At 40.4% G+C, this 27,207-nt stretch overlaps 1 protein-coding gene across 5 annotated transcripts in view; it reads right to left on the reverse strand.

Moving 5' to 3' along the window:
* Positions 1 to 27,207, reverse strand: part of pth2ra (parathyroid hormone 2 receptor a) — a 91,372-nt gene that overhangs the window by 19,637 nt on the left and 44,528 nt on the right. For all 5 annotated transcript variants that reach the window (XM_049594939.1, XM_049594940.1, XM_049594936.1 and 2 more), the window contains 3 exons: positions 19,193 to 19,346; positions 10,385 to 10,445; positions 6,481 to 6,547 (listed from right to left, as the gene is read on the reverse strand). In XM_049594939.1, coding sequence (XP_049450896.1) covers positions 6,481 to 6,547; positions 10,385 to 10,445; positions 19,193 to 19,346 — 282 coding nt within the window. The remainder of the gene's footprint in view (positions 1 to 6,480; positions 6,548 to 10,384; positions 10,446 to 19,192; positions 19,347 to 27,207) is intronic.

Consider the following 27,207-nt stretch of genomic DNA (forward strand, 5'->3'; position numbering starts at 1 on the left):
CTGCCAGGGATATGGGCGAGAGTTCCCCCGAGTCTTCAGGCTCTGCCTTGTTCACGGTGGACGTGATGGCCAGGTTCAGGAGGTCAGTTCAGGTCACCAGTTCTCCCAGTCTGCTGAGCCCAGCCTGAGACAAGCCCTGCTTTCCCTTCCTGAATCAGCCAACAGTCTGCCAGAACTTCCTTGAGGCCAACCGAAAGTCCTTCTCCATAGCCTCTCTGAACTCCTTGCACACCCAGGTTTTTGCTTCAGCAACCGCCACAACTGCAGTCCTTCTGACCAACCGGTACCTTTCTGCTGCTTCAGGAGACCCCTGGGCCAGCCAGACCTGATAGGCCTCCTTCTTCAGCCTGACGGCCTCCCTCACCGCTGGTGTCCACCAGCGGATTCTTCAGTTGCCGCCATGACAGGCACTGACCACAGCTCCTAGCAGCCACCTCCACAATGGAGGCTTTGAACATGGACCACTCAGACTCCATTTCCACAACCTCCCCTGGGATTCACGAGAAATTCTTCAGGAGGTGGGAGTTGAAGACCCCACGGACAGGGGCCTCAGCCAGATGTTCCTAGTTCATCCTTACTACACATTTGGGTTTATCAGGTCTGTCCGGCAGCCTCCCCAGGTGTTTGACAGTTTGACAGCTTTGCTCCCCTCTTCACCAGTGTCAAAGACACACGGCCGCAGATCTGATGATACAACCACATGGTCGATCATTGATCTTTGGCCAGAGACCTTCTCTTTGTGACCCGCAGTCGCATAGGGGCAACCCTCTCATTCTCCGGGGAGAACCCCAACACAACAGTGCTCAGCCGGGGCTTGTGAGTATCCCCACACCCGCCTGGTGCCTCTCACCATGAGCAACTTCGGAAAAAGCGAGAGTCCAGTCCCTCTGTTGAATCTGTGACGGAACTAGTCTGTGAAAGAGATCTGATTGGCTGTTCAGCTTAGCGAATCAGTGCACGAGAAGAGAAAAGGAAATGACGAAAGAAAGCAAACGACAAAGTCAATAGGGCTGTTGAATCAGCGGCGGGGCTTGTCGGTGAGAGATCACTCTTATTGGCTGTTCAGCTTAGCGAATCAGTGCACAAGAAGAGAAATGGAAGTGACGAAAGAAAACAAACGATAAAGTACAGAGGGCACACACAGAAGGCTTATTTTTGATCTGCATTTCATCCGAACTTTCGTGAATATTTTCACAATGCCATGGCCGTCTAGAACAACGACACTGAAGACCAGCTGATCACAATGATTCAGGAGAGGCCAGCTTTGTACAACATCACAGCAAAATGCTATGCCAACTGAGTGGTGAAAAGAGAGCTCTGGCGTGAGGTAGAAAATAAGCTTGTTGTATCAGGTAAGATTTTCTTTCTGGCCATTGAGCTCTTTAGCAGGAACTGTTCGTTATTGTTTGCTAGCTCACACACGATGAATAAGTTCTTTCTTTTTGTTTGTCAGAGAAAGAGCTCAGGAAGAGCTGGGAATCTCTGCGATCCCAGTATACCCGGTACAAGAAACTTGCACCCTCAGGGAGTGTTGGAGCACAGAAGACTGGCAGGCAGCAGTGGATACTGACCCGGCTGCAGTTTTTGGAGCCCTACACAAAAAGGAAGGAAACCTCCTCCAACCTAACTATCGTGGTAACTGAACCCTTTTATTTGTTGAGTAAAAAGAAAACACTGTTTCTTTCTTCTGTCATTTCGACGGAGAGCCAGGGATAGCTGGGAAGCTAGTGGAGACTAACTTGCTGTGTTTCCCTCCAGTCGTGCTGCGGCTAGCGGAGGCTAACTTGCTGTGTTTCCCTCCGATCATGCAGTGGCTAACGCCCTGCTAGCCTCACAGCTAGCTGTGAGTTAGCTAGCTGTTTGTATCCAACCGGAGCACCGAACCCCGGTTGTTATTTGGATTAAAGTGGGAAGAAGCAGCGGGCAGCTGTGTGAAGTGGAGCCTGCGGGGGAAACACCTGTATGCATAATAAGAGTCAAAAAGTAATCTTAAATTATGGTGATCTCAATATTGACCAAAATAATCATGATTATGATTTTTGGCATAATCGAGCAGCCCTAGTTTGTACCCCTCTTTTCACATATATCCTTTCGTACATTAACTTGGTTTCACTCTCCCATTATCTTCCACAATTGTGAATTTATTTTTTGTTTTTATAAGGAACCTTCAGCTGATGCTGATTCTGAGACACCCTCAAACTGGACCAGAACCTCAGAGGAGCCCTGCTTCTTTGCTGAACACAGACCCAGCACTCCCCTAGCAGAATCCACCATCTGTGGAGCAGAGTCCGCACTTACACCCACCAGAGAGGACCCACTGCCAAGCACCTCCAGCCAGTCAAGCACTCCGAGGCCTTGGGTGAAGCGCAGCAGGAACATGCTGGACAAGTCCATCAGTGAGGAGTCATCTCACTTGATGCGCACCATTGGTCAAACCCTGGAGAAGTTAGCTTCTCAGGAAGAGAGCAACGATGCCATCCATGCCTACTGTAAGAACACTGAGCACAGAATGCGGAACTTGCCCCCACATTTACTGCCATATTTCCAGCACAATGTGGACAACTGCCTCTTCAGGTATTCAGTGGACCAGAATCTGGCATCAGAAACCTCTGACAGACAGTTTAGCAATCTGTTATGTTGGATGTGGAAGTTGTAACAGATGTAAATAGTTCCATTTAATGCTGTGCTATGCAGTTGACTGTTACATTTATAAGCATTTCATTGTCCTGCACATTTGGTAATAAAACACTTTGACTTTGAGAGAGTGTACTTTCAACAGATTGAACTCCAGACAAGAATGTATCATGCAAAATAACTTTATTGTGTATTTTTAGACTACAGCCATAGACCTGAAACACACAGCCAAGTTGTTTTCTTGTCAGACACTACAATATCGTACAATCAATAGGCATACACATTTCCTATATTTTGCCCCACTGAAAAGGCAATGCACCGATATCAGACATGAAGTAACGGCATAGTTCATCCCTGTGCTGCTTGGCTTGTGTTGTAGCATTGGTTGTGTGTGGCAGGCAAGCCTGCTGTAGGTCAGGGTCATGTCTACATCTTCCTGGGACAGTGTCATGATTTGGTCCTTCCTGGTCAACGATCCCTGCCATGTATTGGTCACAGCTCTCGGTCCGCAGGAGGTTGTGCAGAGTGCAGCAAGCCAAAACAATGTCCTCCACTTTGGCAGTGTCTTGAATGTTAATGGTGGTTAGAAAGACCCAAAAACGATTGGCTAGGATTCCAAAAGCGTTTTCTACCACCCTCCGAGCTCGTGGCAGCCTGTAATTGAAGATGCGTTGCTCTACAGATAGCCTGTGGTTCGGATATGGCTTCATGAAGTACTCCTTCAAGGGAAATGCCTCATCTGCCACAATGCAATAAGGAGCTAGCTGCTCAGAAGCAGGAGGTGATGCAGGGGCAGGGATTTTGGATGTTCTCTTCTCCAGAGCATCCTGCAGTGAGCATCCACCACACACTCCGCCATCAGAATCCGCCCATTGCAACCAACATCTGCATAAAGGAACTTGTATTTTCTGTCAACCAGTGCCATTAGGGCTATGGAAAATGTATGTTTGTAGTTGTAGAATGTTGATGTGTTTCCCATCCAGAGCACCTAGGCAGTTTGGGAAGTTCCACTGAGCCTGAAATCCATCTGCTACTTGCTGCCACTCAATTGTGTCTGGGCACTGAAAAACAGGAAAATACAATGTAAAACCCATGATGGCTAGTTTCATATGTCAGACCCCTGATAACTTTAACAGACAGCACTATAAACCTCATATCACACATAACTTCAAATATTTCTCCTTTAAAACCTGGTAGATTGCTGCACAGGCTGCACCAATTGCCGAATTGTTGATACTCCCACTCGGAAGTGGTAAGAAAGGCTCCTGAAGCTTTCCCCTGTAAACATAATCAGAATCAGAAATACTTTATTGATCCCTGAGGGGAAATTATGTGGTTACAGGTGCTCCTTGCAAGAGTGGAAAGATAAGTGAAAATATAGAAATTTAACAAGAGTATTTACAACTATATAGTTAAAATAAACAGGATTATTAACAAAAAGTAAAAGTAAAAAGCACATAACTCAGTTATCTGTTACAGTGTGAATTATTTGCACAGAAAGCAAAAAAAAAAACAGTTGTGCATGTATTGTATATACAGTCACAGTTTCAAGTACTGCTACTGAAAGGGCTTGAAATACCACCAATCCATCCATTTACGTCACACAATACTGTTTCCCTCGGCTAATTAATGTGCTGTCTTTACATACTAAAAGGAATCCCATATTATTTACATTTCCACAGTCAAGATCATTCACTTGTGTCTATGCCCGTTCAATAACCGGCCTACACACACTGTGTCTGGCTTTATGAATTTGAACATACAAAGAAAGCTCTGAAAACCAGTTGTGTATGTATTGTCACGGATTAAATACTTTCAGCATTTCAAGTACTGCTACTGAAAGGATTTGAATACCACCATTCCATGCACTGACGTCACACAATACTGTCTGGTACTGTCAGGGCTTGGAGTACCACAACAAGAATTATTTATTCATCCAGAACTATTCATATCTGGTGTAAAAAGATGAAACACATTTTGAAATTTTAAATCATCAACTACATTATATTTGTAGTAGTAATAAGTAAGTATTTTTCTATTTGTGAAGTGCAGTATCCTTATATAAAGTGCAAGGTGCATATATTATTTTGACAATCATTCTCACCCAATTTCAGGGATTTTATTTACTTCAATGTTTTTATATCAGGGAAATGTCCATTCTGGAAAATTTGCAAGTTGTATGAGACAAACATAAATCAGACAAACTGACTGCCATATCTAACTATCTATATCTATCTATATCTATATGTGTGTATATATATATATATATAGCCTATATACTGTTAATATAGTGACACCTTTAGCTTGCATACCTGTTGCCAAGAAGCGCAGTGTAATCATCAGCCGCTCCCCAACGGAGATACAATCCCGGTAGTTAGTGTTCTGCCTCTGGATGATCAGACTGACAAGTTCCTTCAACACGTGAAACTGGACAGGAAAGAGCTAAGCGAAATTTTTAAAATCTGAGGTTTCATTTGTCTCCAGCTCTTGACACAGGTTCGGGAAAGCCCCTTGAGCCTGTCGCTGTAGTATCCATGATTTCACCCATTTCGTGCAGTTTCTCCTTATTTTTCCTCTCCGTGTCTTCCTCTCTTCTTCTACAAGCAAAAGACCAAGGGCTGACAATGCCAGTGCCATTTGCAACTTATCAGACATTTTATCAGCTACACGAAACCATCTGTGGCGAGCGAGAGTGGCGTGAAAATGCTAAGCAACCGCTAGCTTCTTTGTTTACATTTCATGCATTCGTCAGACTTCTGGTTGCCCGAGTTATTTCCTCTCACGCATGTGCAGAACTGGCTGTTGGCCGGTTGGCCGTCAGTTGTAGTCTGTGCAGTGTGTTCAAATGTACTGACACAGGGTGACGTGAGGCAACATGTAGCGACGTGAGGCGACGTGAGGCGATGTGAGGCGACGGAACAGTCGGCTTCGTCGCCGCTAGTTCTTTTGTTGGTGTGTCAGGGCCTTAAGGCCTGGCCACCATACGCTCTTCCCCCGGGTCTGGCTCCAGGAGGGGGCCCCAGTGTCCCCATACCGGGCGAGGTGCTCATCTCCCGAAAAGTCTGTGTCATCGAGGTCTTTGAATCGCTCTTAGTCTGGTCCCTCCGCCGGGACCATTTTGCCTTGGGAGACCCTACCAGGGGCTATTAGCCCCGGACAACACAGCTCCCAGGTTCACACGGACATGCAACCCCCCCCACCACGTTAAGGTGCCGATTCTCTGTGGTTGTTACAATATTATTTCATTAGGCCTTCACTTAAATAACAACAGACTGTTTTTAAGTGTTCTAGTTTGCCATTAAAAGGTTCCCAGTTTGGCAATAGTGCCTGGAAAAATATGGTTTTGGGTCGATGTGTGTTTCAGGAAAAGTCATCCATCCTGACTTTCATTTCTCTATCTTTTTTTTCTTCTTCTGTATAGTACAGAAGCGCTCTTACGCTTTTTAGAATAGCATCATATAAAGGGCTAAGACATTTGGATCATAACTAAATATGACGCAGAGGTAAATAATCAGAAAGTGTCCCACTCTACTGGTAGTCACCCAAAGCAAATGTTGTTATAAGCTGCTTGTTAATGAAGTACAGTACTAGGATATGAATGGGTTATTATGAGTGAGAAATTTAAGTTTATACCAAGTGTGATATTGTCACAAGCTGAGAAAACTTTTAATTGGATTTATATCTTAACTCAGACACACAAAACTTGGGATAAATGACCCTTTTCAAAAGGAGTTAATTTATACTCCAGCCTCAGTAAGAGTGCACATATCTAAGCAACATTTCAAGCTACAATCACACTTAACAAAAGCAAACAGCAAGCTCTGTAATTCACACTCACACTCTTACCCCAATGGCTGTCAGGATGGGTACCTGGTAGATCCATTTAATGTTACCAGCACTGAACTCCCAACACCTGCAGTTGACACAAAAAAAGGATAAGAGGAGGATATGAGCTAAGAGAAGAAGGAAAAATCAGAAGCACAGCAAAGAAGAATGTGGATAGTGTTATTCAAAAGACACACTGAAGGTGTAAAGAAAGTTGAGAAAGAATTGGCAAACAGGTGACAGAGAAGACATTGAGAAGAGCAGAGAAGACGGTAATGTGGAAAAACAGTTGTAAACAGTGTCAGAAATAAGGGGAAAATAAAGATGGATAACAATAAAAATGCAGGAGGTGTGACCTCATTTACATACTGCTTATGAAGACAAATGTTAATGCAAATGGGAAAAGACAGAAATTGAATACACTGCATGTTTTGCAGTTCAGTGTCCATTTCAATTTCTCAAGACGTTTTCAGTTTCCATTTTCCTCTGATATTTCCAATTTGTGGTCTTACATATTTTCAAATGACCTTTTTTATTTGAATCATATCATATTTGAATCACATCATATTTGAATCACTATTTTTTCTTCATTATTGATATCACATCTTTTCTCACTTTCAGATTCTATCCTTAATTAAACCTTTTCCATACAGCATAGTGTTTCCATTTTTCATTTCAGGGTTTCAATTTCATTTCAATTTAGTGACTTGGCTTCCTACAGGTTTTATTGGCCTGCTTTGCTCTGTAGTAGAGAAGAATTGTCTACGCCTTTCTTGCTACTTTGTATTTTCTCTGTTACCTTTTTGTTGCTTAAATTATCTTACACATTACATAAGACACATTTGTGGCATTGCTGCTAATCTTAGCTAAAAGTGAAACTAACACTAGTGGGACTACTGAAAAGTGTGAGGGAGTTTGGCCAGGCATTCTCTCCATATGTGAACCATCACATTTGATAAGTGCTTTGTTAAATTGAAACTTCAAAGGAAAATGTACACACATTGCTGCCCACATTCGAGGGGATTATGCAAACGTGATTATGCAGTTCTGTCTCAAATGCTGAGCAGACTTAAAGCCTGCTGGAGTGTGTACTTTGCATGTTTCGCAAACATGATTTAAAGAAACACATCTCCAAAGTAATGTGGGTGAAATGGCATGAAAGTAGAGCTGAAGTGCATTTTGCTGGACTTCCTAAATTTTTATGGTATTATTGCAGAATTGGTGAAACTATGTCAGCTTTAAACTTCACCACTTCACCTATCTAATTGTCAAATGTGATATATCAAACATGTAATAACAAAACAAAAGGTGTAATACGTTAATTCAATACAGCAGAAAGCTGACTTTAAGTCAAGCTGTGTCTCTACCGAAAGCAAAGAAAAATAGAAACCCTGGACAATGAAATGCAATCCAATACATCAGCACCAACTATGGCCGCAACAATTACCACAAAGATTGTTCGACTCCTCTTTCACACAATGTCAGACAGTCAGCGCAGGACAATGTTAACATACTTTCCATTTTTCAGATCACTGAGAAAAAAATGACCTCTGTTGTTGTGCCAAGAGACCAGCAGCACATGATTTTACTTTTGCAGGCTTTGCAGGCTGACCATTGTTCACAGAGTAAACACCATGATTCTCTGTAGCCCTGTGGTGATTTTATTGTGTATAAAAAAAGCTGCAGACACAAAGGCATGTTCCTGAGCATCAAATACATAAAACAGCTTGAAAAATGTTGACATATGGGTTGTGAATGGGACTATGAAGGTGAAATTTATGGTAAATGAAGGCTGTGGTGAAATAAAAAAAACAACAACATAAAAACAGGAGACGAAACAACACAAAGAAACCTCTTACATTTTTTGTGACATTGTTGCGCTGTGTAAAATGTACTGTAACTACAAAGAATGCTGCTTTTTCATATTGCCTTACCTAGCCTATTGAGAATGTTGTCATAACTTCCTTTCACACAGGGTTTGTGAACAGTCTGAACAGAATACAAATTACCGACTTATTCTTCAGGTATCTTATTCTATACCTTACAATTATTTTTAGGGTCACCAGTGTAAACACGGAGTGGTCACACGGTCACCACACACAGTCAAAAAGCCACACCAATGAGAAATTTAGACTTTGGACTTGGGAAGGGCAAATAAAACAAAGTTCTAACCAACAACCCTCTTGCTGTAAGGTAACAGTGTTGCTGTACATGAAAAGTATACTTTGGAAAGTGAGCTAACTTTCTGTATTAAAGTGCAATATGGTAGCCTGAATGGTAGTTTAAAAGAAACTAAACGATTGTCTTCTCTACTGTTTCTTTCTGCAGCTTATAAAGTTCAGCTTCACCAAAAGGCTCTGAGTGTTGTTACAGATTCTCACCCAGCATCTCCACTCTTTGAGGAAGTGCCAAATTGATGGTAATATGGACAACTTAGTTTTTCCCTCAGTGTTCCCTGAGGCTGTCGAGAGTGTTGAATGGTAACCGTCTGCCACTATATGTGAAATGTTGTTTTCACTCTTGCTTAGTCTCTTCTCTGCATTTATTTATTTATTTCTGCTATTTTATGTATTTTTGTCTATTTTTTGATGGGTGTCTAGAAATCCTGTGCTGAAAGGATCTGTTTGCATTGTGAGATTACCGAAGTAATGTCCTTATATATTTAGTTATAATGGAGATAAATTAAAACTTGCCTAAACTCAGTGTGCTAAACCATGCTTAATGTGATTTACACAAACACTTCCTCTCTGTGACAGTCAATTAAAATATCCATCATTACGGCACAACCACTGATCACAGGTCACATGGTGGAAATAAAATTAAACTACAATATCAGCTCCTATCAGCATTGTTTTTAGGCAGATATTTTTTGAACAGGAAGCAATGTCTCTTTCTCAACCTTTCAACATCTTGGCCCAAAGCAGTCTGTCTAACTCAAAACAGCTCTTGAACAAGACATTTCTCATATCAATTCGGCTGCCCTTTTAAAACTCTTGTTCCAGCAATGTGGCCTTTGTAGAGAATCAGTAGAATGGGGTGATTTTTCAATCTTTGAACAGAAAGAGCCAAATAATGAATGTTATCAGCGGTTACTGAAAGGTAGAGGTGGCAGGAAATACCATTACTTCAGAATTTATGACAATCAGTGCTCAACTCAGCGGTCAAAACCTCTCATTATTTTCCTCCAAATGGGAAATGTAGGTGGACTTTTGCAAAACAATAAATGCATTCCAAATTAAGCTACAGATTGTCCTGCAGAAATCCTGGACTGCATCTATAATACTTTTTGTTCCTGAAATACACATAATGACCAAAGTATGCATACCTACATACTTTAATGTATATTTGGTCTGTTTTTTATGGTCTGGGCCACTATGTTCCACTTAAGGGAAATCTTAATGCCACAGCATATGTACTTTCCAGAACATTACTGGACTTTACAGGGTCCTGACCTCAACCCCTACACCTATGGAAAAGCCAGCTGCGAGCCGACCACACTGGGAGCAAATCCCTGCAGCCAGGTTCCTAAATCATGAGGAAAGCCCTCCCCAGAAGAGTGGAGCCCTTTATAGCAGCATATTAGTATCCATGGTTATGGAATGAAAAGTTTAACAGTTACATATGGGTATAATATTCAATGTCCACATACTTGTGGCCATTAAGTGTACCAGATATTACAACTTTTAAATGAGATGTTCCTCTTCCAAAAATTTATTCAGAGTTCTTCTGCCAATTAAATCATGCATATTCACGTAATTAGATTTATCTGATGATTCAAATGTCACCACAATTAAGCAATAATTATACTGGCCCAAAGTTCTCTTTTTGAGTCTTCTCAAGTTCAATCTTCAGACTTATCAACCTTTTTGACCTTTTGGCGTAAAAGAAGGACTGCATTTAGGCACAGTATGGCTTGCTCTCTCACCTTGCATCTGCTAGCGCTGCCCTGACAATCGCCCACACTGCCACAAAAACGGCTGGAACACCTGAAATTAACAGACAAACAACAAATAATGAGCTGTGCTGATTTCACAAAATTTGTTTACCTGATTCAAGGTCTTGGTCACATTTTATTTCTTATTCATGACATTAAGGAAGTGGTGTTACAATGTAATTAGACATTTGAAGTTAACAGCTACACCCTTTTTAGTCACATGACTCACTTTAATGGGCAGCGTCCATCAAAGAACCGGACTCTTGGATGAGCATTAACTCCCTTAAGGGGTGTATGGAAATCACTGGATAGTGTGTAGAGAAGCTTAGAGTTCATTTTCACTTTTTAAAGCAACAAGGCCCTCCCCAAAGCAAGTACTGTTGTCTTTGGATAGAGATTCACATTACTTAATGCTGACATATTCGTCCTGTTACCTAGTAGTCAAATGTGATGGTAGAAAATAAAACCTTGACACAGTAACATGATCCTCTGCATATTTCAGTGGCCCTTAATATATTTTGTAGTGTTCCTTCAGGGCACCACATGAAGCAACTTTAACTTTCGTAACAAGTATATAGAAAAACGGGGCGTCGGTGGCTTGGTGGTAGAGCAGGCGCCCCATGTACAAGGCTGTTGCTGCAGCGGCCCAGGTTCGACTCCAGCCTGTGGCCCTTTGCTGCATGTCACTCCCTCTCTCTCTCTCCTCCTTTCACACTTGTCTGTCCTATCAAATAAAGGCTAAAAATGCCCCAAAAGATATCTTAAAGAAGTATATACAAAAACACAAATCATAGAGAGTGAGACAAAGGCTCTCACCATGATCCTACCCATTGTTTTCTATTTAATCCCACACACTGGCAGCATATTGACAGGAATCACCCTCCCCGTCCAATCCACTAGCACTGATGTGCGTCAACTCTCCAGAGAAGCAACAACTTCCTATCTTTTGCAATGAGGAAGAGCAAATCCAAGCTACTGTGTCTTGACACATTGGGGCTTGGGACTTTTTCAATAAAACCAACACACAAAGACTTGTCTAAACTTTCAGAAGCCTAGAAACACAACTTCCTAAATATACGTATAATTAGATCGATAGTTTCTCTAAATTGTGTGGGTCACTATTAATTTCACCTCCACTTCACTTTCATTCCAACAATTTGTTCAGTGCAGGAACCCAATATTACAGCCTGTTCTCTGGATCAGTTCTGAATGTGTTAAGACTATGTTTAGATTTGCTTATCTCATTGAAACAACAAATAATGCACTTCAGAAAGCCAAAGCATATGGTGCCCTTAGGCAATTTTAAGAATGAGCACTCAAATGGCTTTATAGAAAAGCAGTGCAAAGATTAAATCAATCTTGTGGAGAGAAAAGGGCATTGTGGAGAAATGATGTATCCGTATAATTAAATGTGACTCACTACAACAACTAGCCTATTAAATGAGACTTCATATTTACCAGGGCTCAACTCAGCTGGTACCATGCGTTAGACTGGTATGCTGGACAGACATTCAATTTTGGTTGGAATGAAAATTGGGTTGACGATATTTTAAATGTCAAATGATGATAGAATTTCAGGATGTGTGGATGTTAATATTATGTTTGCACACTTTGGGTTTTGTTCTCCATAACTTACAACTAAATGCCATTATTCTATGTCAAGATGACATTGGCATGAGAAATTTGGAAGACAGATTTTGGTTACTTAAAGGTATAATATGTAGTTTTTCCACATAAAAATGTCTAAAAACGACTAAACCAATATTATATATTTTGTTTAGTTGTGTACTTTAATTATCAGAAATGTTTCCAACAATTTTTCAAACCCAGATAAATATGAAATATTAATAAAAGTTACGGACCGTGTCATTAGGTTGCATGTCAATGGTGACGTAACTCCAGTTACCACAGCCATTAAATGAAGGAGAAGAAGAAGAAGCAGACTGGATGAGACGTCAGAGAATGAACGTTACTGTTGCTAGGCTAAGCTAACTTGTCATGGATCATGATTATGCACTGACGGTTGCTGCACCTTCTGACACCAAAGCTGTCCCGGTAAACAAGCCAGTAAAACGGAAACGTATGGGTCAACCAAGTGATCCCAGAAGAATTTGGGATAAGAAGAGCTAAATCCAGGATAAATACTGGTGTGACCTTTCCGAGATGGAGACAGCTTCGTAAAAATCTAGGACTACAATTCGACGCCGACCTCACGTGTGTTCTACTAGACAGGTAAGCAAACATCTGGCTGATGTTATCGAAATATTAATCATTTCCACCAGTGTATTGCAAGCACTGCTGCCCGCCGGGGCACCAGCGCTCCGGCCAGCGGCCTCCGCTGCGGAGCGGTGTGGACCGGAGGCTGGCTAACCACATCCAACGATAGGTTTCTATAATGCTGAGCTGATGCCGGTAAATGAACTGCATTTATAAAAGAGGCAGAGGAATATCTAAACATAAGACGCACTGAGCAAGAGAGAGCAGCAGAGAGGGAGAAGCCATCGCTAACTGTAAAGCTAAGTAAGATCTGTATCTCTTATATGACGACAACTCCCATAATCCCACGCTACTTAATGACGTCATCCAATTCCGTCTTCTGTTATTGTTTTGGTTTGAGACCCCTAGCGGCAGAAAACTACATATTGCACGTTTAACAACACAACTTAAAACCAACAAAATATCAGTGTCGATGTCTGTCATCAGTATTCCACATCAACGTTGTCCTGACGCTGAATTTTGGTAACCCGATGTCACAACCTTAATTCAACCAAATTTTATGAATGTCTAATGACTGGTGCCCAGCTGTTAAGAATAAGGTTTGCAAGATTTCCTAGGGCAACTAAAAAGTTACGTCAGGCTAGTAAGTCTAGCAACCCCACTTGCCTGCTCGGGTAAGTGGTAAAAACCAATTCAGCACATCATTTTAATGGTGCTGATGATGAGGGTAGGTAAGGAGCAAGAGACACACAAGAGCAGTGCTGATTGGGCACTCGTAAAACATTTGTTAGCTGAAGGGAAAGTGACTACTTCAATTATCCTGGAAACAGGGGTTTAATTGTGTGGTCTTAGAGGATGTGGGCAAAACTCAAACAATGTATTACGCAGTTTGCCCCAAGTTCGAGATCAAGTTGCAGATAGGAAAGGGTCATTTTTCAGAGCATATCAAGTTTATGAAAACGTCACTGGAGTGTCATAGCAAGAGCCATTTAGTCTTTAATCCTTACTGTTATTTGATAGCTGCCAATACATAAAACAATTTGTACAGGGGCAAGTGGATTTCTAACCCAAATGCCTGATCAGGTGAGTGAAAAAAAAACCTTATCACTGAACCCTGCGTATAACTGAGATATTATATGTGACAAATTTTTTATTAGCGGTAGCATTAACAATGCTGTTGCAAGACTAAACAACCCTCTGATTCAACAAGGGGTTTCCACAGTAATTACTGTTGTAATGTAGGTTATTGAATTGCAAATTTCACATTATCAAGTTTAACAATTTCAAGTTATCTCCCAGGGAATGTGATCAGTCATATATCTTAAGTGTTCAACTCTCTCAAAAGAAATGTCTCTTCCCTCTATTATCCCCTGAAGCACCTCATCTAAATATGGCAGTAGCATCATTACTGTCTAATCAGTGGAACTTGGTCTCCCCATCTTTAAATTTATGTTCAAGCAGATAGACATTTTAAATGGATGCCGCATCTTATCCGAGATTAAACGTAACAAGAGAAAAAATGGAGAAAAGATTCAGAAACTGGCTGAGAGAGCCTTATGGGAGTGTCAGGGTGACTGCAAGCATGAAACCATAATGATAGGGTGATCACTGAGCATAGTAGTGGAACAAGAGGCATCATATTACTTTGTCACTGGGCACATGATGGAAGCTACTGTGGATGATAAGAGCATTTTCATCTATTTCACCAGCTAATCAAAGGATTGGATTTGGCATCCCAGTTATGGTTTTGTTCCCTCTAACCTTTGGGCTTCTGCCACTCATGTGAACATAGCCACACAATCATTGTGGCAAAGAGTTAGAATTAGTTGAAATTGTATGAAGCTATTCAACATGTTCATGTCATGAGTAGCTCAGGGTTGGAAATTAGCAGCCACCAGCCAAATGCTGCTGAAACATACAAGTTGCTGCCAGTCTTGCTTCACTCACCAGCCCAAAAAACAATGGTCATCTATTGAGTGGCTGATAGATTTTTGGAATCCGCCAGTCACATGGCAGGTTTACAACAAAGTTAATTTCCAACTCTGGAGTGGCTACACTCATACTGTCAGAGTTCTTAGTGTGTATATAAATGAGTGAGAGTTACAGTTTCTGTTGTCCACATTGCAGTCCAATCAGTTTTTCTCACCAGCTGGGAAATGATTTCCCTCCCTTCATCTCCAGATGAAGTCACACTATGAAGCCTAAATGTGTGCTGCAAAAATAATTTGGTACTTAGACCCACAGGGAGAAAGTTAAGGGATGGATGCATAATTTGTTCAGGCTGATTTTGGTCTGCACTGCATCCCATCTTAGAAAGGGTGTCTCATGGATGTGAAAGAAGATACAAAGATACAAAGCAGGTAAAAGGCATCCTATGTAGTTCTATTCTACAATCAGCACTGCGGAGCAATGTATTCAGAAGACAGTCTATATTTTGTTTCTTGCTTTTCATGAGGAAATAATGCATTAAACAGGTTTGTAGACTTTAAGGAGACTCACAGTGCACGTTGGTGGATAACACAGGATGTTCAGAGACTCCATAGAGCTCCTCCAAAATACATTATCCAAACTTTTACCAGAATAACCAGAACCTGACCAGTCATGCCATTTCTATTTCACTCTTTACACTCTACATTTATAACTATCAAATCCCATCATCAATTCACGAGCTGTTATCTTTTGCTATAAAATATATAATTGTTTCTGTCATTTTGATGATTTCATTATGTCACTGGGTGTGTGGTTTAATTCAGGAGGGAAGGATGCTGTTGCAGAGAGGTGTGTGTTTGTGTGTGTAAGATAGTGAATAAATTTAATAAATTACCTACAGGCAACTCACTGAATCAGCTCAATGTCCTTGTCCCCCGTAGATAAATTCCACCCCACTGGTCTTTAACACATAGTCCATAACAAAATCAAAAATCAGTAGGCAGGTCAGGAAACATTAAGCTAATATCAGATACCGAAGCACAACACTACAACTCATCCTGTTGGTTGACAAATGATGGTTTCCTGATGGAAAAAGTCTCAATTGTTAATTTTTTTTCCATTAAAAAAACACATTGGAGAGCTTGGCAAGTAAGTGGGAAAGATTCCTAACATGACACTAACACAATCCCTTCTTAATGTTAGCAGTATGTGCAATAACATTACATTTAGAGAATGTTTTGGAAATTCATGAATGCACAGTAATAGGAAATCCAGCTAAGCTACTTAACTGTCCAGCATAAATTATGCTAAATGTGCACCATTTATGTGCTCCCACTATAATCATCATCTTTCATTCTTAGTGCCTCATTGTCATTCAAAGCATGATGGATTTTCACAAATCTCAATACAGAACAGTATTATGACACTGAAATATGTTGGGATATAACCAAACCAAACCTAAGCAGCCATTTAAATGTTCCGAATGTAACTTTTTACATGTATTTATTGTTTTTATATTGTCGATGGATGACAGAGAGTAGACTCACAAGTCAGTCTTTAGACACTTTGCTTAACTAAAGACTGATGACTTTCTCCCTGATTTTGTGTTTAGATGGGCGGATACAATTTCAGAGTTTAAAAAAACTCCCTACGTTGCAGAACCAATAGTAAATCTGCAGGGCGGTCCTTCGGTGGCTCGCTGAACTCTTGTGCTTGTAAACATAGTCCCACTAGAAACACGTGTAGCGGTACAAAATGGCTCAGCCGTGCTTGCAGAAAACGCTGTCAAAGTTAGTGGATGTTTGTCGCGTTTGCGGCGACACATTCTCACCAACTAAAAGAAACAAACATAATCTTTTACAAGGCCATGACTCATCCGTCCGGCCGGACTATAGAGGGAATCACCTTGTTGTTTACAAACACTTCCGGGTAGAAAACCAGCAAAGCTTTTAGCTATATATATAGCCTATATCACATTTTTCACATCACTGTATCACCGTTTGGACTAATCCGATGTTTGTAAAGTCTATAAACACAATAACTGAACAAACATTACTATTTCTGTGTGCACGTTTAGCTGGGCTAACCGTTAGCTGTTAGCCCTGTTAGCTGTTAGCGATGTCTGTAATAGGTAATAACTCATTAAACGGTCCGTGAAAAAAATATCTTTTCCAGCGGATATCTTAGTTACAACAGGGTTTAGCTAGCAAAGCAGTTTTGTGTTGCTATATGTGGTATTTATTGAGTTTTGGGAAATCACGATGTCTAGAAAGCATCAGTGGCTGCAGCTGACAGGGACAGCTAACAGCAGCAGCAAAGCTAACATCAGGACGTCATCTGTTAAAAGCCTCCCGTTGTCGGATACGACATGAAACTACTCCAGTTAGCTCAATAATGTTGTAACTAAGACATCTGCTGGAAAAAATATTTTCTTCACGGATGAGCACACGTTTGATAAAACGGAGTTAAATCTCTCGGCATCCATTTTCAAGCTCTCTGTGTGTTTGTTTCCTTGCAGACGAGAAAAGGGGGAGCGCACATTTCCGAGAAGGCGTGTCCTTTTCAAAAATGCATAGGCGTTGCTTTGTTGCCGGCCGTTTTCGCCGGTGTGTTAAACACACTTTAGAAAAGAGTGTCCCCAGACTATCAGAAGGCGGAGATCTCTGATTGTCTGGTGGTGAGACTAGAGAGAGAGTAACGTACTTCAAACTATCTCAGATGCCTATAACAGCCAGAAGACTGATTTCTATGAAAAGGACAATCCAAGGGGTGTCAGGTAAGACACACTCCCCGGTGCCGACTTTTCAGCTCTGCTACAGTGCCAACAGTGTGAGACACTAGCTAACAATAGCTTAGAAATGGAGTCTGCTGATGTCAACAAACAACCAGTACCTACCACAACACAGAGTCCAAACATGCTGTTATAGGGTTGGGTACCGTTCATAATTGAACCGGTACGGTACCGGTACCAAACGGTACCTTATTTCGGTACTTTTTAAAGTCTAAACTTCTCAGTTCCAATATTTTATTGAGAACATTTAGGAACAGTGCTGCACATTAACTTTTGTCTGCATATTTTTTTTGTCGCCATTGTTGCTGAGTCTGAGGTGCGAGTCATGCGCTCCGCCTCCACCCCAGGTACCGAAATTTGGCACCGATTCATTTTAAGTGAATCGGTACTCAGTAGTGCCGACGTGAATCGGTACCAAGTACAAAAAGTACAGAGTTTCGGTACCCAACCCTAATCTGTTATATACATTTTGCAGCAGCACCCTGGAGACAGACCATAACTTTGCAGCTGTAGCAACTTAAATTCAGCCAGCGCACAATGCAGCACCAGGGGTCCGATCGTCCCAACTCCTTGATAGATTAGTAAGCTTCCTGTTGCTGCTGTCACACACATTAGATCTACTAGCACTAGCGCTAGCCACAAAACCTGTGACCCCCTGCGCTGGGGTTTTTGCTGATTGAATTTGAGTTGCTACATCCATTGACTTAAGGTTCATCTCTGGAGTTGCATCTGCTCTCTTCCCATGAAGTAGTCTCCGAGCAGTGGGAAGTGACCACAGGGGACACAGACAAATGGTAAATTCATCAAATTAACTTCACTACTTAGCAACCAACACCAGATCCATGCAAGTTTAAGTTGCCATCCGAGTTCCAGACAGCTGGCCACCCTTAAGCTATGCCACATGGGTCTGCTGTTGGTTGCTTCATAATGTTAGCTGGTAAAGAAATTTGCCAGTTTTAGTATCACAGTGCCAGTGGTCCAAATGAAATACAGGAACATTACAGATGAGGTTATCCTGAATTTTCCAAAATTCGATGTACAATACCCAGGTGCTCGATGAGTGTGAGCAAGAGGATGGAGATTCCATTTCACTTATGTGCTGTAAGTGAATCAGACAGGGACAGAACAAAAATATCTTGTAAGGATCCTTTCTTTTCCCTTTGTGACTTCAAAAAACGAAAAGAAAAGAAACTCTGATGGGGGAAATTTTCATCTACTAGACATTATGTGCAAGAAAATAACCGAAGCTCAAAATAATACCACAATAACAACAGTTCTCTTTCATTATGAATAGTAAAATATACTTGTGTTTTGCAAAACTCCCCCATCTTTCATATGTGGACTTTTTTTAATAATAGTAATTTATATTTTTTGAAGTTCTATTGGAACCACACAACTGCCTTCAAAACAGTAATATGTCAGATAATGACAGTTGCTGTTTGAGTTTCGAGACATTGAGTTATAAAACTCAGATTTCTTGGTTATTTTAAGTTTTCTTCCAAAATGCAATTGTAGCAGTTAGTAAATAAGGCTTTTAACTTCTCCTATATAAGCATCTTATATAAGCAGACATTATTAATCACGACAAGGGGATTATGCTGTGTAATACTAATTTCCCTAAAATGTGGTTAGGTGTAGAAAAGGCTAATGTTTTGTACAGAATATATTAGAGCATTCTATTGTCTGTATATATAATCATTTACTCCTATGGCAATTATAATTGTATTACAGGTCTGAGTTCTACATTACCTAAAGTTTTCAGCATCAGCTACATTTTTGCTGACGTGACTGGAGGATTAGCCATGCTGCAGCATGTCACAGGTATTATGTGTGACAGGATCATTTTGTATTCTTCTGCTTACCCCATCCGATGAGGGTGAAGCCCCAGAGGTATTTGGAGTCTGATCGGAAGGCCATGAAGATGAGACTGTGGAGGTAGAGGCCTTCTACCAGGATCCAGTAGTAATTGGTGGCCAGAAAATAGATGAAGAGCAGCACCGTCACCTTGCAGCCAATCTGACAACAAAACAATTACACTTTCATCACATCCTATTTGTACCTGTTTATTTGTGAAACTGTGTGTTGACAATTTATTGTGTTCACAGTACTAACTCTTACACCACAGGCGCCCCTTTGAGAGCAGACGAACTAATTATAATTTGTAGCAACTTGCTGCATTAATTTGCACAACAATTAGATAAAGTAAACAGCAGTGAAACTGTCAATAGAAAGTTCACGTTGATGAAAGCCTTCAAATTTACTTTAATTGACCTTTGTATTTAATCACTATTATTAACAATCTCATTTAAAAAAAGACAGTAGTGCTTCAAAATAAGCATGCAGGAAAAAAACATACACTCCAAAGGCTTAGACAAAAATTTAGTGATGTCTTGTGTATGTGTCGCTGATGGTGAGGTGAGGAGAGCAGAGAATCACCTCCCACTCCATCACAGGATACATTAACCACTCCACTCACATTCATTGTAATGAAGCAGCCTAAAATTTCAGCAGTGGTGAGTGGGGAGGACAAATTATAGAAGATAGAAAATACACTATTGAACAAATTATACTATATTTTACATTTAGTCACACGATCATGATAATAAATGAATACATTTATTTGCATTTCCTCTTTCTCTGTCATCCACAAATAATATCCTGACAAGAAGACAAATTATTCATGTGCAAGAAGACTGATTATTCATGTGCATGCAATGCATTAATTTTCACAGAGCAATGTAGTCACATTTTATACTTATATTTTTCTTATCTTACATTTCATAATCTATACTCAAAACATAAAGCATGACCGAGTATACTGATTTCCAGATGCACAGAACAAATGCAGTTGGGATGTGGGTATAGTACATGCACATGGATGAAGTTCTTTACATGTGTCCATCATCACGCCGTGCTGATATAATATAAGAGGTCCTGCCAGTCATTGCCCCCACCTTCTCTCTATTGTAAACCTCTCTTTCTCCTCTGGCTACATACCTGACTATTTAAATGCAGCCAGTGAGTGTGTCCCCTCTCTTCAAAGAAACCCTCCCTAGATAGCCCTGATTTCATTAACTACAGGCCCATTTCCAAACTTCCCTTCTTTCTAAAAAAAAAAAAAAAAAAAAAAAAACATTTTGAAAAAGATGGGCCTCATCAGCTTTTCAAACTCACTGAGGGACACAAACTCTTTGATAAATTTCAACCTGGCTTCCATCGAAAACATAGTAAGTAAGATTAATCAATTATTCAATAGTTGTAAACTACTTAATTAATCACCAACTATGTAATATTAAAAACAATAATAAACAATATTTGTATAATTAAAAAATAATTTCTGTTTTCTTTATTCCAAAAAACAAGACATTAGACGACATCGCTGGCTTTCTGACATTTTATAGACCAAACAACTAATCAATTAATCGAGAAAATGATCAACAGATTAACAGACAATAAAATCAACAGTTAGTTGCAGCCTTACCGAAATGGCACTGCTTAAAGTCTAGGGCCTGGAGGATATGCGTATCTTCTGATTCAATATTATCACAATACTTGGGTCCTAATGCAATAGATAATGCAGTTTTTAAGAATTGCGATTCAATATAACAATTTATTTATTGCTTTGGTTTAATTTTTAAACCCTATACAATAGCATTAAGTTGAATCATACACTTCTAGAGACTGCATGTTTATGATACATATTTCCAAAAACACTGCACGTCTCATATCACTTAGTCTTTCTGTTATTTCAGCAGCAGCCTACTGCGTAGAAAAGTGGTAATGTAATGTTTTAATGGTTTTATTTCAAATTATTTAATTGCAGTTACGCACGCATGTGTGACTTTGCTCTGTGAATGGTATTATATTAAATAAAATTTCCATACTAACATTACATGTACAATAGAACGAATAAAAATTATAATTTTGAAGTTGTCTGAACTTAAACTGCTGGACTACATTTAGTCATTCTTGCTCATTAAGCTTGCAGTGTTCCCCATGCATTGATTTATTTGTGGTGGCTGCCACAACATCAACACTGATAATAATAATAATAATAATAATAATAATAATAATAATCTCTACAGCCTTACCACTCTCCATGACTGCCTATCTTCTGTTACAAATTGGATATATCAAAATTTCCTCCAATTCTGACAAAACCTTGTGGTGCTTGTAACTGGCTGACAATTGTTTTACCAAGGATGTCAGTCACTAAATTGGCCCCTTTGCTAGCAATATCAAGACTGTCTCTAAGATCCTCGAATTCTTTTTGACCGTTTGAACACTGAACCTCATATTACTGAAATTATTCTGTCAACCTACACAATCAGAGAAAAACATGGAACTTGTAGTGCATCCCTCAGTCTTTTATTGCTTGGCCTACTGTAACTCCCCCTTTACTTACATTACTCAGTCCTCTCTAGCTCGTCTTTAACTGGTGCAAAATGCAGCAGCTAGGCTGCTAACAAAAACTAGACATGAGTCCCACTTAAACCCAGTTCTCGCCTCCATTCCTTGGCTTCCATTAAAACACAGACTTGATTTTACTTACATGGCCTTACATGGCTTGGCCCCTGTAGATATAGCAGATTTGGTGATCCCCTATTCTACCTGTCGGCTACTCCAATGACCCAATCGAGGTCTTTTATGTTTATGTTTATGTCAATTTCAAATCCAGAGGAAACTGTGCTTTGTGGTCGTAGCTCCTGAACTTTGGAATAGACTTGTCTTTTACATCACATCTACTCAATCTGTGGTTGGTATGAAGCAGCTGCTAAAAACTAATTTCTGTAGGTTAGCCTTTTTATACACGCTTATTTTGACTGTGTGCATTAATTCTTGTCTGTGTATCAGACATATGTATGTTTGTACTTGTATGTGTGTATTTTATCCTATATGTGAAGCACTTTCTAACTGTGTGTTTTAAAAAGTGCTTCATAAATAAAATTATTATTAGTATACTTGTGAGAACCCAAGGGTCTTTTCCAGAGAGCAGGTTTAACAAACTCTGAGTCTAACCCTGAACTCTAAGTTAATGAACCCTGAGATGGAAAACTTGTCACTTCCAGAACAGCTGATCAGAATTAATTCAATCAACCCTGATTATGTTCACTCTGAGTTAAGCTTGTGCGTGTTGAATGATAAAAGCAATCATTAGTGGAGCTCTGATGCTATTCACCATGTTAACCATGGCAGCAGGTTAATATACGCAGAGCCTCCATTCTAATCTGGTGGATGTAGAGATATTAATAACTGGAATTGCAGGCTCTGCTGCTGGGGCTCGGCAGGATTATGTTAAAACTGTCATGTATATGTAAGCCTACATGCGGACTGCGCGCATTTATCTTTAGAATAAGAGCCTGAGTCAGAGCGAGAAAAGGTGTCACAAGGTGTCCTTTTTTGTTTTTTTATTCAGTGTTGCCTATTAATTTGTCATCATAAGGCATAAGACAGCTGTCTTCAGTGTGGACATGCAGAGGTTTTTTTTCTGAGCTGAGGGTGACTTGACACTTTGTAATATTTTAATGTGAATGTGCAAATATAGCTGTTCAAAAAATGACTGATAGCGCATAAAGCTGTAACTTTAGATCGTCCTGAGTAACAAAACGATATCCAATCAGGACATTCAGTAAACTCCTGCTAATTAATGCACTTTGATATGCACTTCGATACAGATCCAGAGTTTAAGTTACCTCTCTTTCTGGAACTGAAAACCAGGGCCTGTATTCACAAAGAATCCTAAAACTAAAAGTAGCTCTTAGTGATGTCATTTTAAGAAAAAAGATTTTTCTTAGAATTTTCCCTTGGTAAGATAAAAGTTATTCACAACGCATCTTAGGTCTTAAGAGAGATCCAATGGTGAAAAACTGTTAAGAGGAGGGAGAAGGACTTTTAAGAAGCCTAATAGTGTCTTAAACAGAGAAGATAGCGGAAAGACAGAAAGGACGGAGAGATATTCTCCATATATTGAATGACAGTGATTTAATAAGACGCTACCGGCTTGATTGTGCAGGGATAATGTTTGTTGTTGACCTCATCAGGGATGAGCTTACTTTTCCCACCCTGCCTGCTTTGGATTGCAGCACGTACCAGAGCTTCTCACACTCATCGCTTGTGCGTAAAAGGAGAGGGAACGACGCATTGATTTGTCGGGCAATGCGCTCCCAAGTCTGCCTCTTCCCTTATGCCGTGATCCCGGGACCAAATTTCCCTCTTAAAACTCCTTTGTTCTCCTCCACAAGCTGTGCCAACAGCAGGCACTGCTCTTCTGTCCAGTTCAGCTTTCTTGTTCTTTTTTTCTCCATTTCGTTCGTTGTTTTGGTCATTCTGCCAAATCAAACCACTTTTTACAAGGAGGCCAGCAATCACAGTAATTGCTGACAGCTGAGTCTGCGTCCACCATTAATATCGAATAGATTAAGTAGTAAAATTACCAGCATGGCGAGTAAACATAACAATATGCAAATCAATATAATAATTGGCATGTGAATGAGGTACGTTCAAACATTTTGAAGCTGTCTAACAATTAATTTAATTTTGCTGAGTTTCATCATCATGACGTAAAATTATTTTCACGATTACACATTTCTTAATACAGTCTAAGTTTTATGATGTTCTATGTTGATTTCACTGTCCATTCATTACTAAGAGCGCATTTGTTTTTGTTTTGTTTTTTTCTTTTTTCCTTTTTGTAACAACCAATCACAGCTTTTAGAAAACTGCGTCATACCTAGCAACGGGGTCAACCACACCTCCTCACTAAGATAAAAGTTTCTGTCCCCTCCTTGCTCAGAGTTGCTCTCAGAAACTTCCTGAATAACTCTTAAGGCCCGAACATACTCAGGCGGAACGTACGTGGAATGGACTCCGCGAGGAATATCCGCAGTCATTCGGGCTTCCAGAGTCGAGCGCACTTCCGCATTGTAGTTTCCTGTAAAAATGTCTGTGAAAAATCCCCGCGATGTGAAAAATACATGCCGAGCAGTCACTGATGCGCGGAGCGGAGTCCGCACGGTCGTAAAATCTGAGCTTTGCGCGCACAGGGCTTGCGGACGTCCGCTTTGAGTCAGCGCGGACCTCCGCAGAGTCCGTTCCGCGTACGTTCCGCCCAAGTATGTTCGGGCCTTTAAGCTAAGATTCCTTGCTAGGAATTTTTAGGCTAAGTTAGGATATCTCTGAGAGGACTCTGAGAATCTTTGTGAATACGGGCCCTGGAGGTGTTCTCATCTCAGAGTTAACTTACTCAGAGTTTTGACTTAACCAGCTTTCTGGAATACACCCCAGATAATAAAATGGTCGTTGTCTGCATATGGTTAATGCAAGGCAAACTAGTTACCAGTTACTACTACTTACTACTAGTTACTAGTTACTTGTAGTAACATTATGCTGAGTGCACATGATGAATCAGCAATCCCTTAAAATGTTGCACTTCACAGTATAAATAGGTGATAGTGAATACTTGATGTACCCTTGTATTAGAATTATATCATTTAACCATAGAAAAACCAACGAATAATGTGGGAATACATTTTTACTTTAGCATATTTATCTCACTTTATTTAAATCTCTCAAATGTTTTTAGTGCATTCTTATGAAATATTTTCAAAGCCAAAGGATTAAAGTACATGCTTCAGTGCAAATCAGAAAAATTGCTCTTGCTCTTTCAGGTTTGCAAACTGAGTGGTAACCTGGAACAATTTTTTTATGACTTAAATCTCCTGAATAAAACAGGCAGTCCTAACCTTTGATGCCAATTATAGATCCCGAGATCCCTGGAAGTCAAAAGCAATGTGGAATTGTTGCAAGGGTTTTTACTTCAGTTTAACTGCAACAAAAGAAAAACATGACCTTGGTGCCTTGACTGGGAGGGCTATTCCCTTTCTCAGTCAAATACCTCAATGGAGCCAAATAACTGATTAAATTACTAGTTTAATGAGATCAAATAAAGGACAGCATTTTAGATACTGAAAATACACATCTGTTATTTTCAGTCAGAAAAGTCCTCACGGACAATATGTTGTTCAGGTGTTCTGTCAAAAAGACATTGTTGTCTGTAGAGTTTTATTGATGAAAGACTTTTTACTACAAAGCAGTCACAGTTTTCATTTCACTCCCTTTGTGCAACCCTGCAGATGCCAAGCCAGTAGACACTTCATCACACACCAGGAGTATCTTTATATCTTCACTGTATGTGTCAGTGAGTGATGACAGAGGTGTGTTCCTTTCATCATTTGGATGAAATTCGAGAGCAAAAGATTTTTGAGGCACCGTGGCTATAAATTTGATAACCATGTCTCATGTGTACTTACTTAATTTAAGTAGTTACTGATTCTGTTGCCCACAATGTTTTTAAAAAGTCAGAAAAACCAATTAAGAACATTGATGCAGTGCTGACAACAGCATCAAAAATGAGGAGGATGCTTGAAGTGAAACAAAAGTGGATTCAATGTTTTTAATCACATGCTTCAAAATTAAAACACACAGTGTCTCCTGTTGATTCTTCATCATGCATATTTTGTCTTTTTCCAACAACTGTTATTTACTTCATTCTTAATTTCCAAAACTGGCCATCTGGTCTGAGTAGGAAATTACATGTGGGTAGGACAGAGTCAACATGCTAAAGGGCAGATGCCTGGATCCAGCCTTTAGGCTATCTGTTTATCATGCAAACCTCCCATTCAGCGACAATAAATTGAAGGCCAGATTCATGTTTGGGTTTAATGTTACTGTTGATCAGCGCTGAATTTAAATAGTTATTTTCGTATGATATATTCATCTAACTAGCTGGACTCTGTGTCTGAAGTACTTACATTTCAGTGCCAACAAATTATTAAAGCTGTATGTGCTGCGTGTTTGGAATTATACTCACATCACTGTAAGGTGTAATGCATTAAAATCCATCGATCATAGTCAGGGTTTAATGACTATAATCATCAGTATATAAGGGCAGTTAAAGGACAACTTCGGTATTTTTCAACCTGGGCTCTATTTCCCCATGTGTATGTGTGCATATGATTCATGGGTACCACTTGTTCTAAAACTGGTTCAGTATTGAGCCGCGAAACGAGCTAAAACGGTAATGGGGGCAAATGCGTCCCATATAAAAATGCTTTTTTTCCGCCACTTACCGGTTCAGATCACCAGTGCTATCTCTGTAAATAGCATATTGTAGTGGCCCTGGGGCAGTGGTGAGTGTGAATGAGTGGAGTCAGCTGTCAGTCAGTGTTGGAGCAGAAAGGCGGAGGGCATCCCTGCTCGGTATTGTAAATGAGTATGTGTGTGTGAAGTGTGTGTTTTTTCGCCACTGACCGGTTCAGATCGCCAGTGCTATCTCTGTAAATAGCATGCTAGCTTAGTCTTTCCCTTACCTCTGGGCTGTGTGATGTCACAAGCTTTGCTCCACTGTGTCTGTAGCTCTCTCTACTCGTGGGACAGCCGTTTTCTTGAGGAAGAGGTGTTTTGGGATTGGATGTCTTCTCTTCTTCGGCTGGCAGTAGTCATCTTGGGAGAAGTGAGCACTGCAGACCCGATGGTCTGTAAGGTGCAGTGTCTGGAGAGGAGTGTTAGCATCCATTTGTAGCACAACTAGCCACAACTTCAGCATCTCGCCGTCCGACAAAGGCAGCCTATGAAAGCTGTACGGGGTGTTGCGCAACATCCTGTTCTTGCGTTCAGGAAAAAGGCCCCTTTATTTGAGCACTCTAAAAACTCCGGTAACACTCCAGGGGGTAGCACGTAAAAGACTCAGTCCTCTGACTCTTCTAGCGTAACACACACTTCACACACACATACTCATTTACATTACCAGGCAGGGACAACTTCTGCCTTTCTGCTCCAACACTGACTGACAGCTGACTCCACTCATTCACAGTCACCA

This window comes from Epinephelus fuscoguttatus, linkage group LG13 (genome assembly GCF_011397635.1).
Source record: "Epinephelus fuscoguttatus linkage group LG13, E.fuscoguttatus.final_Chr_v1".
NCBI lineage: Eukaryota > Metazoa > Chordata > Actinopteri > Perciformes > Serranidae > Epinephelus > Epinephelus fuscoguttatus.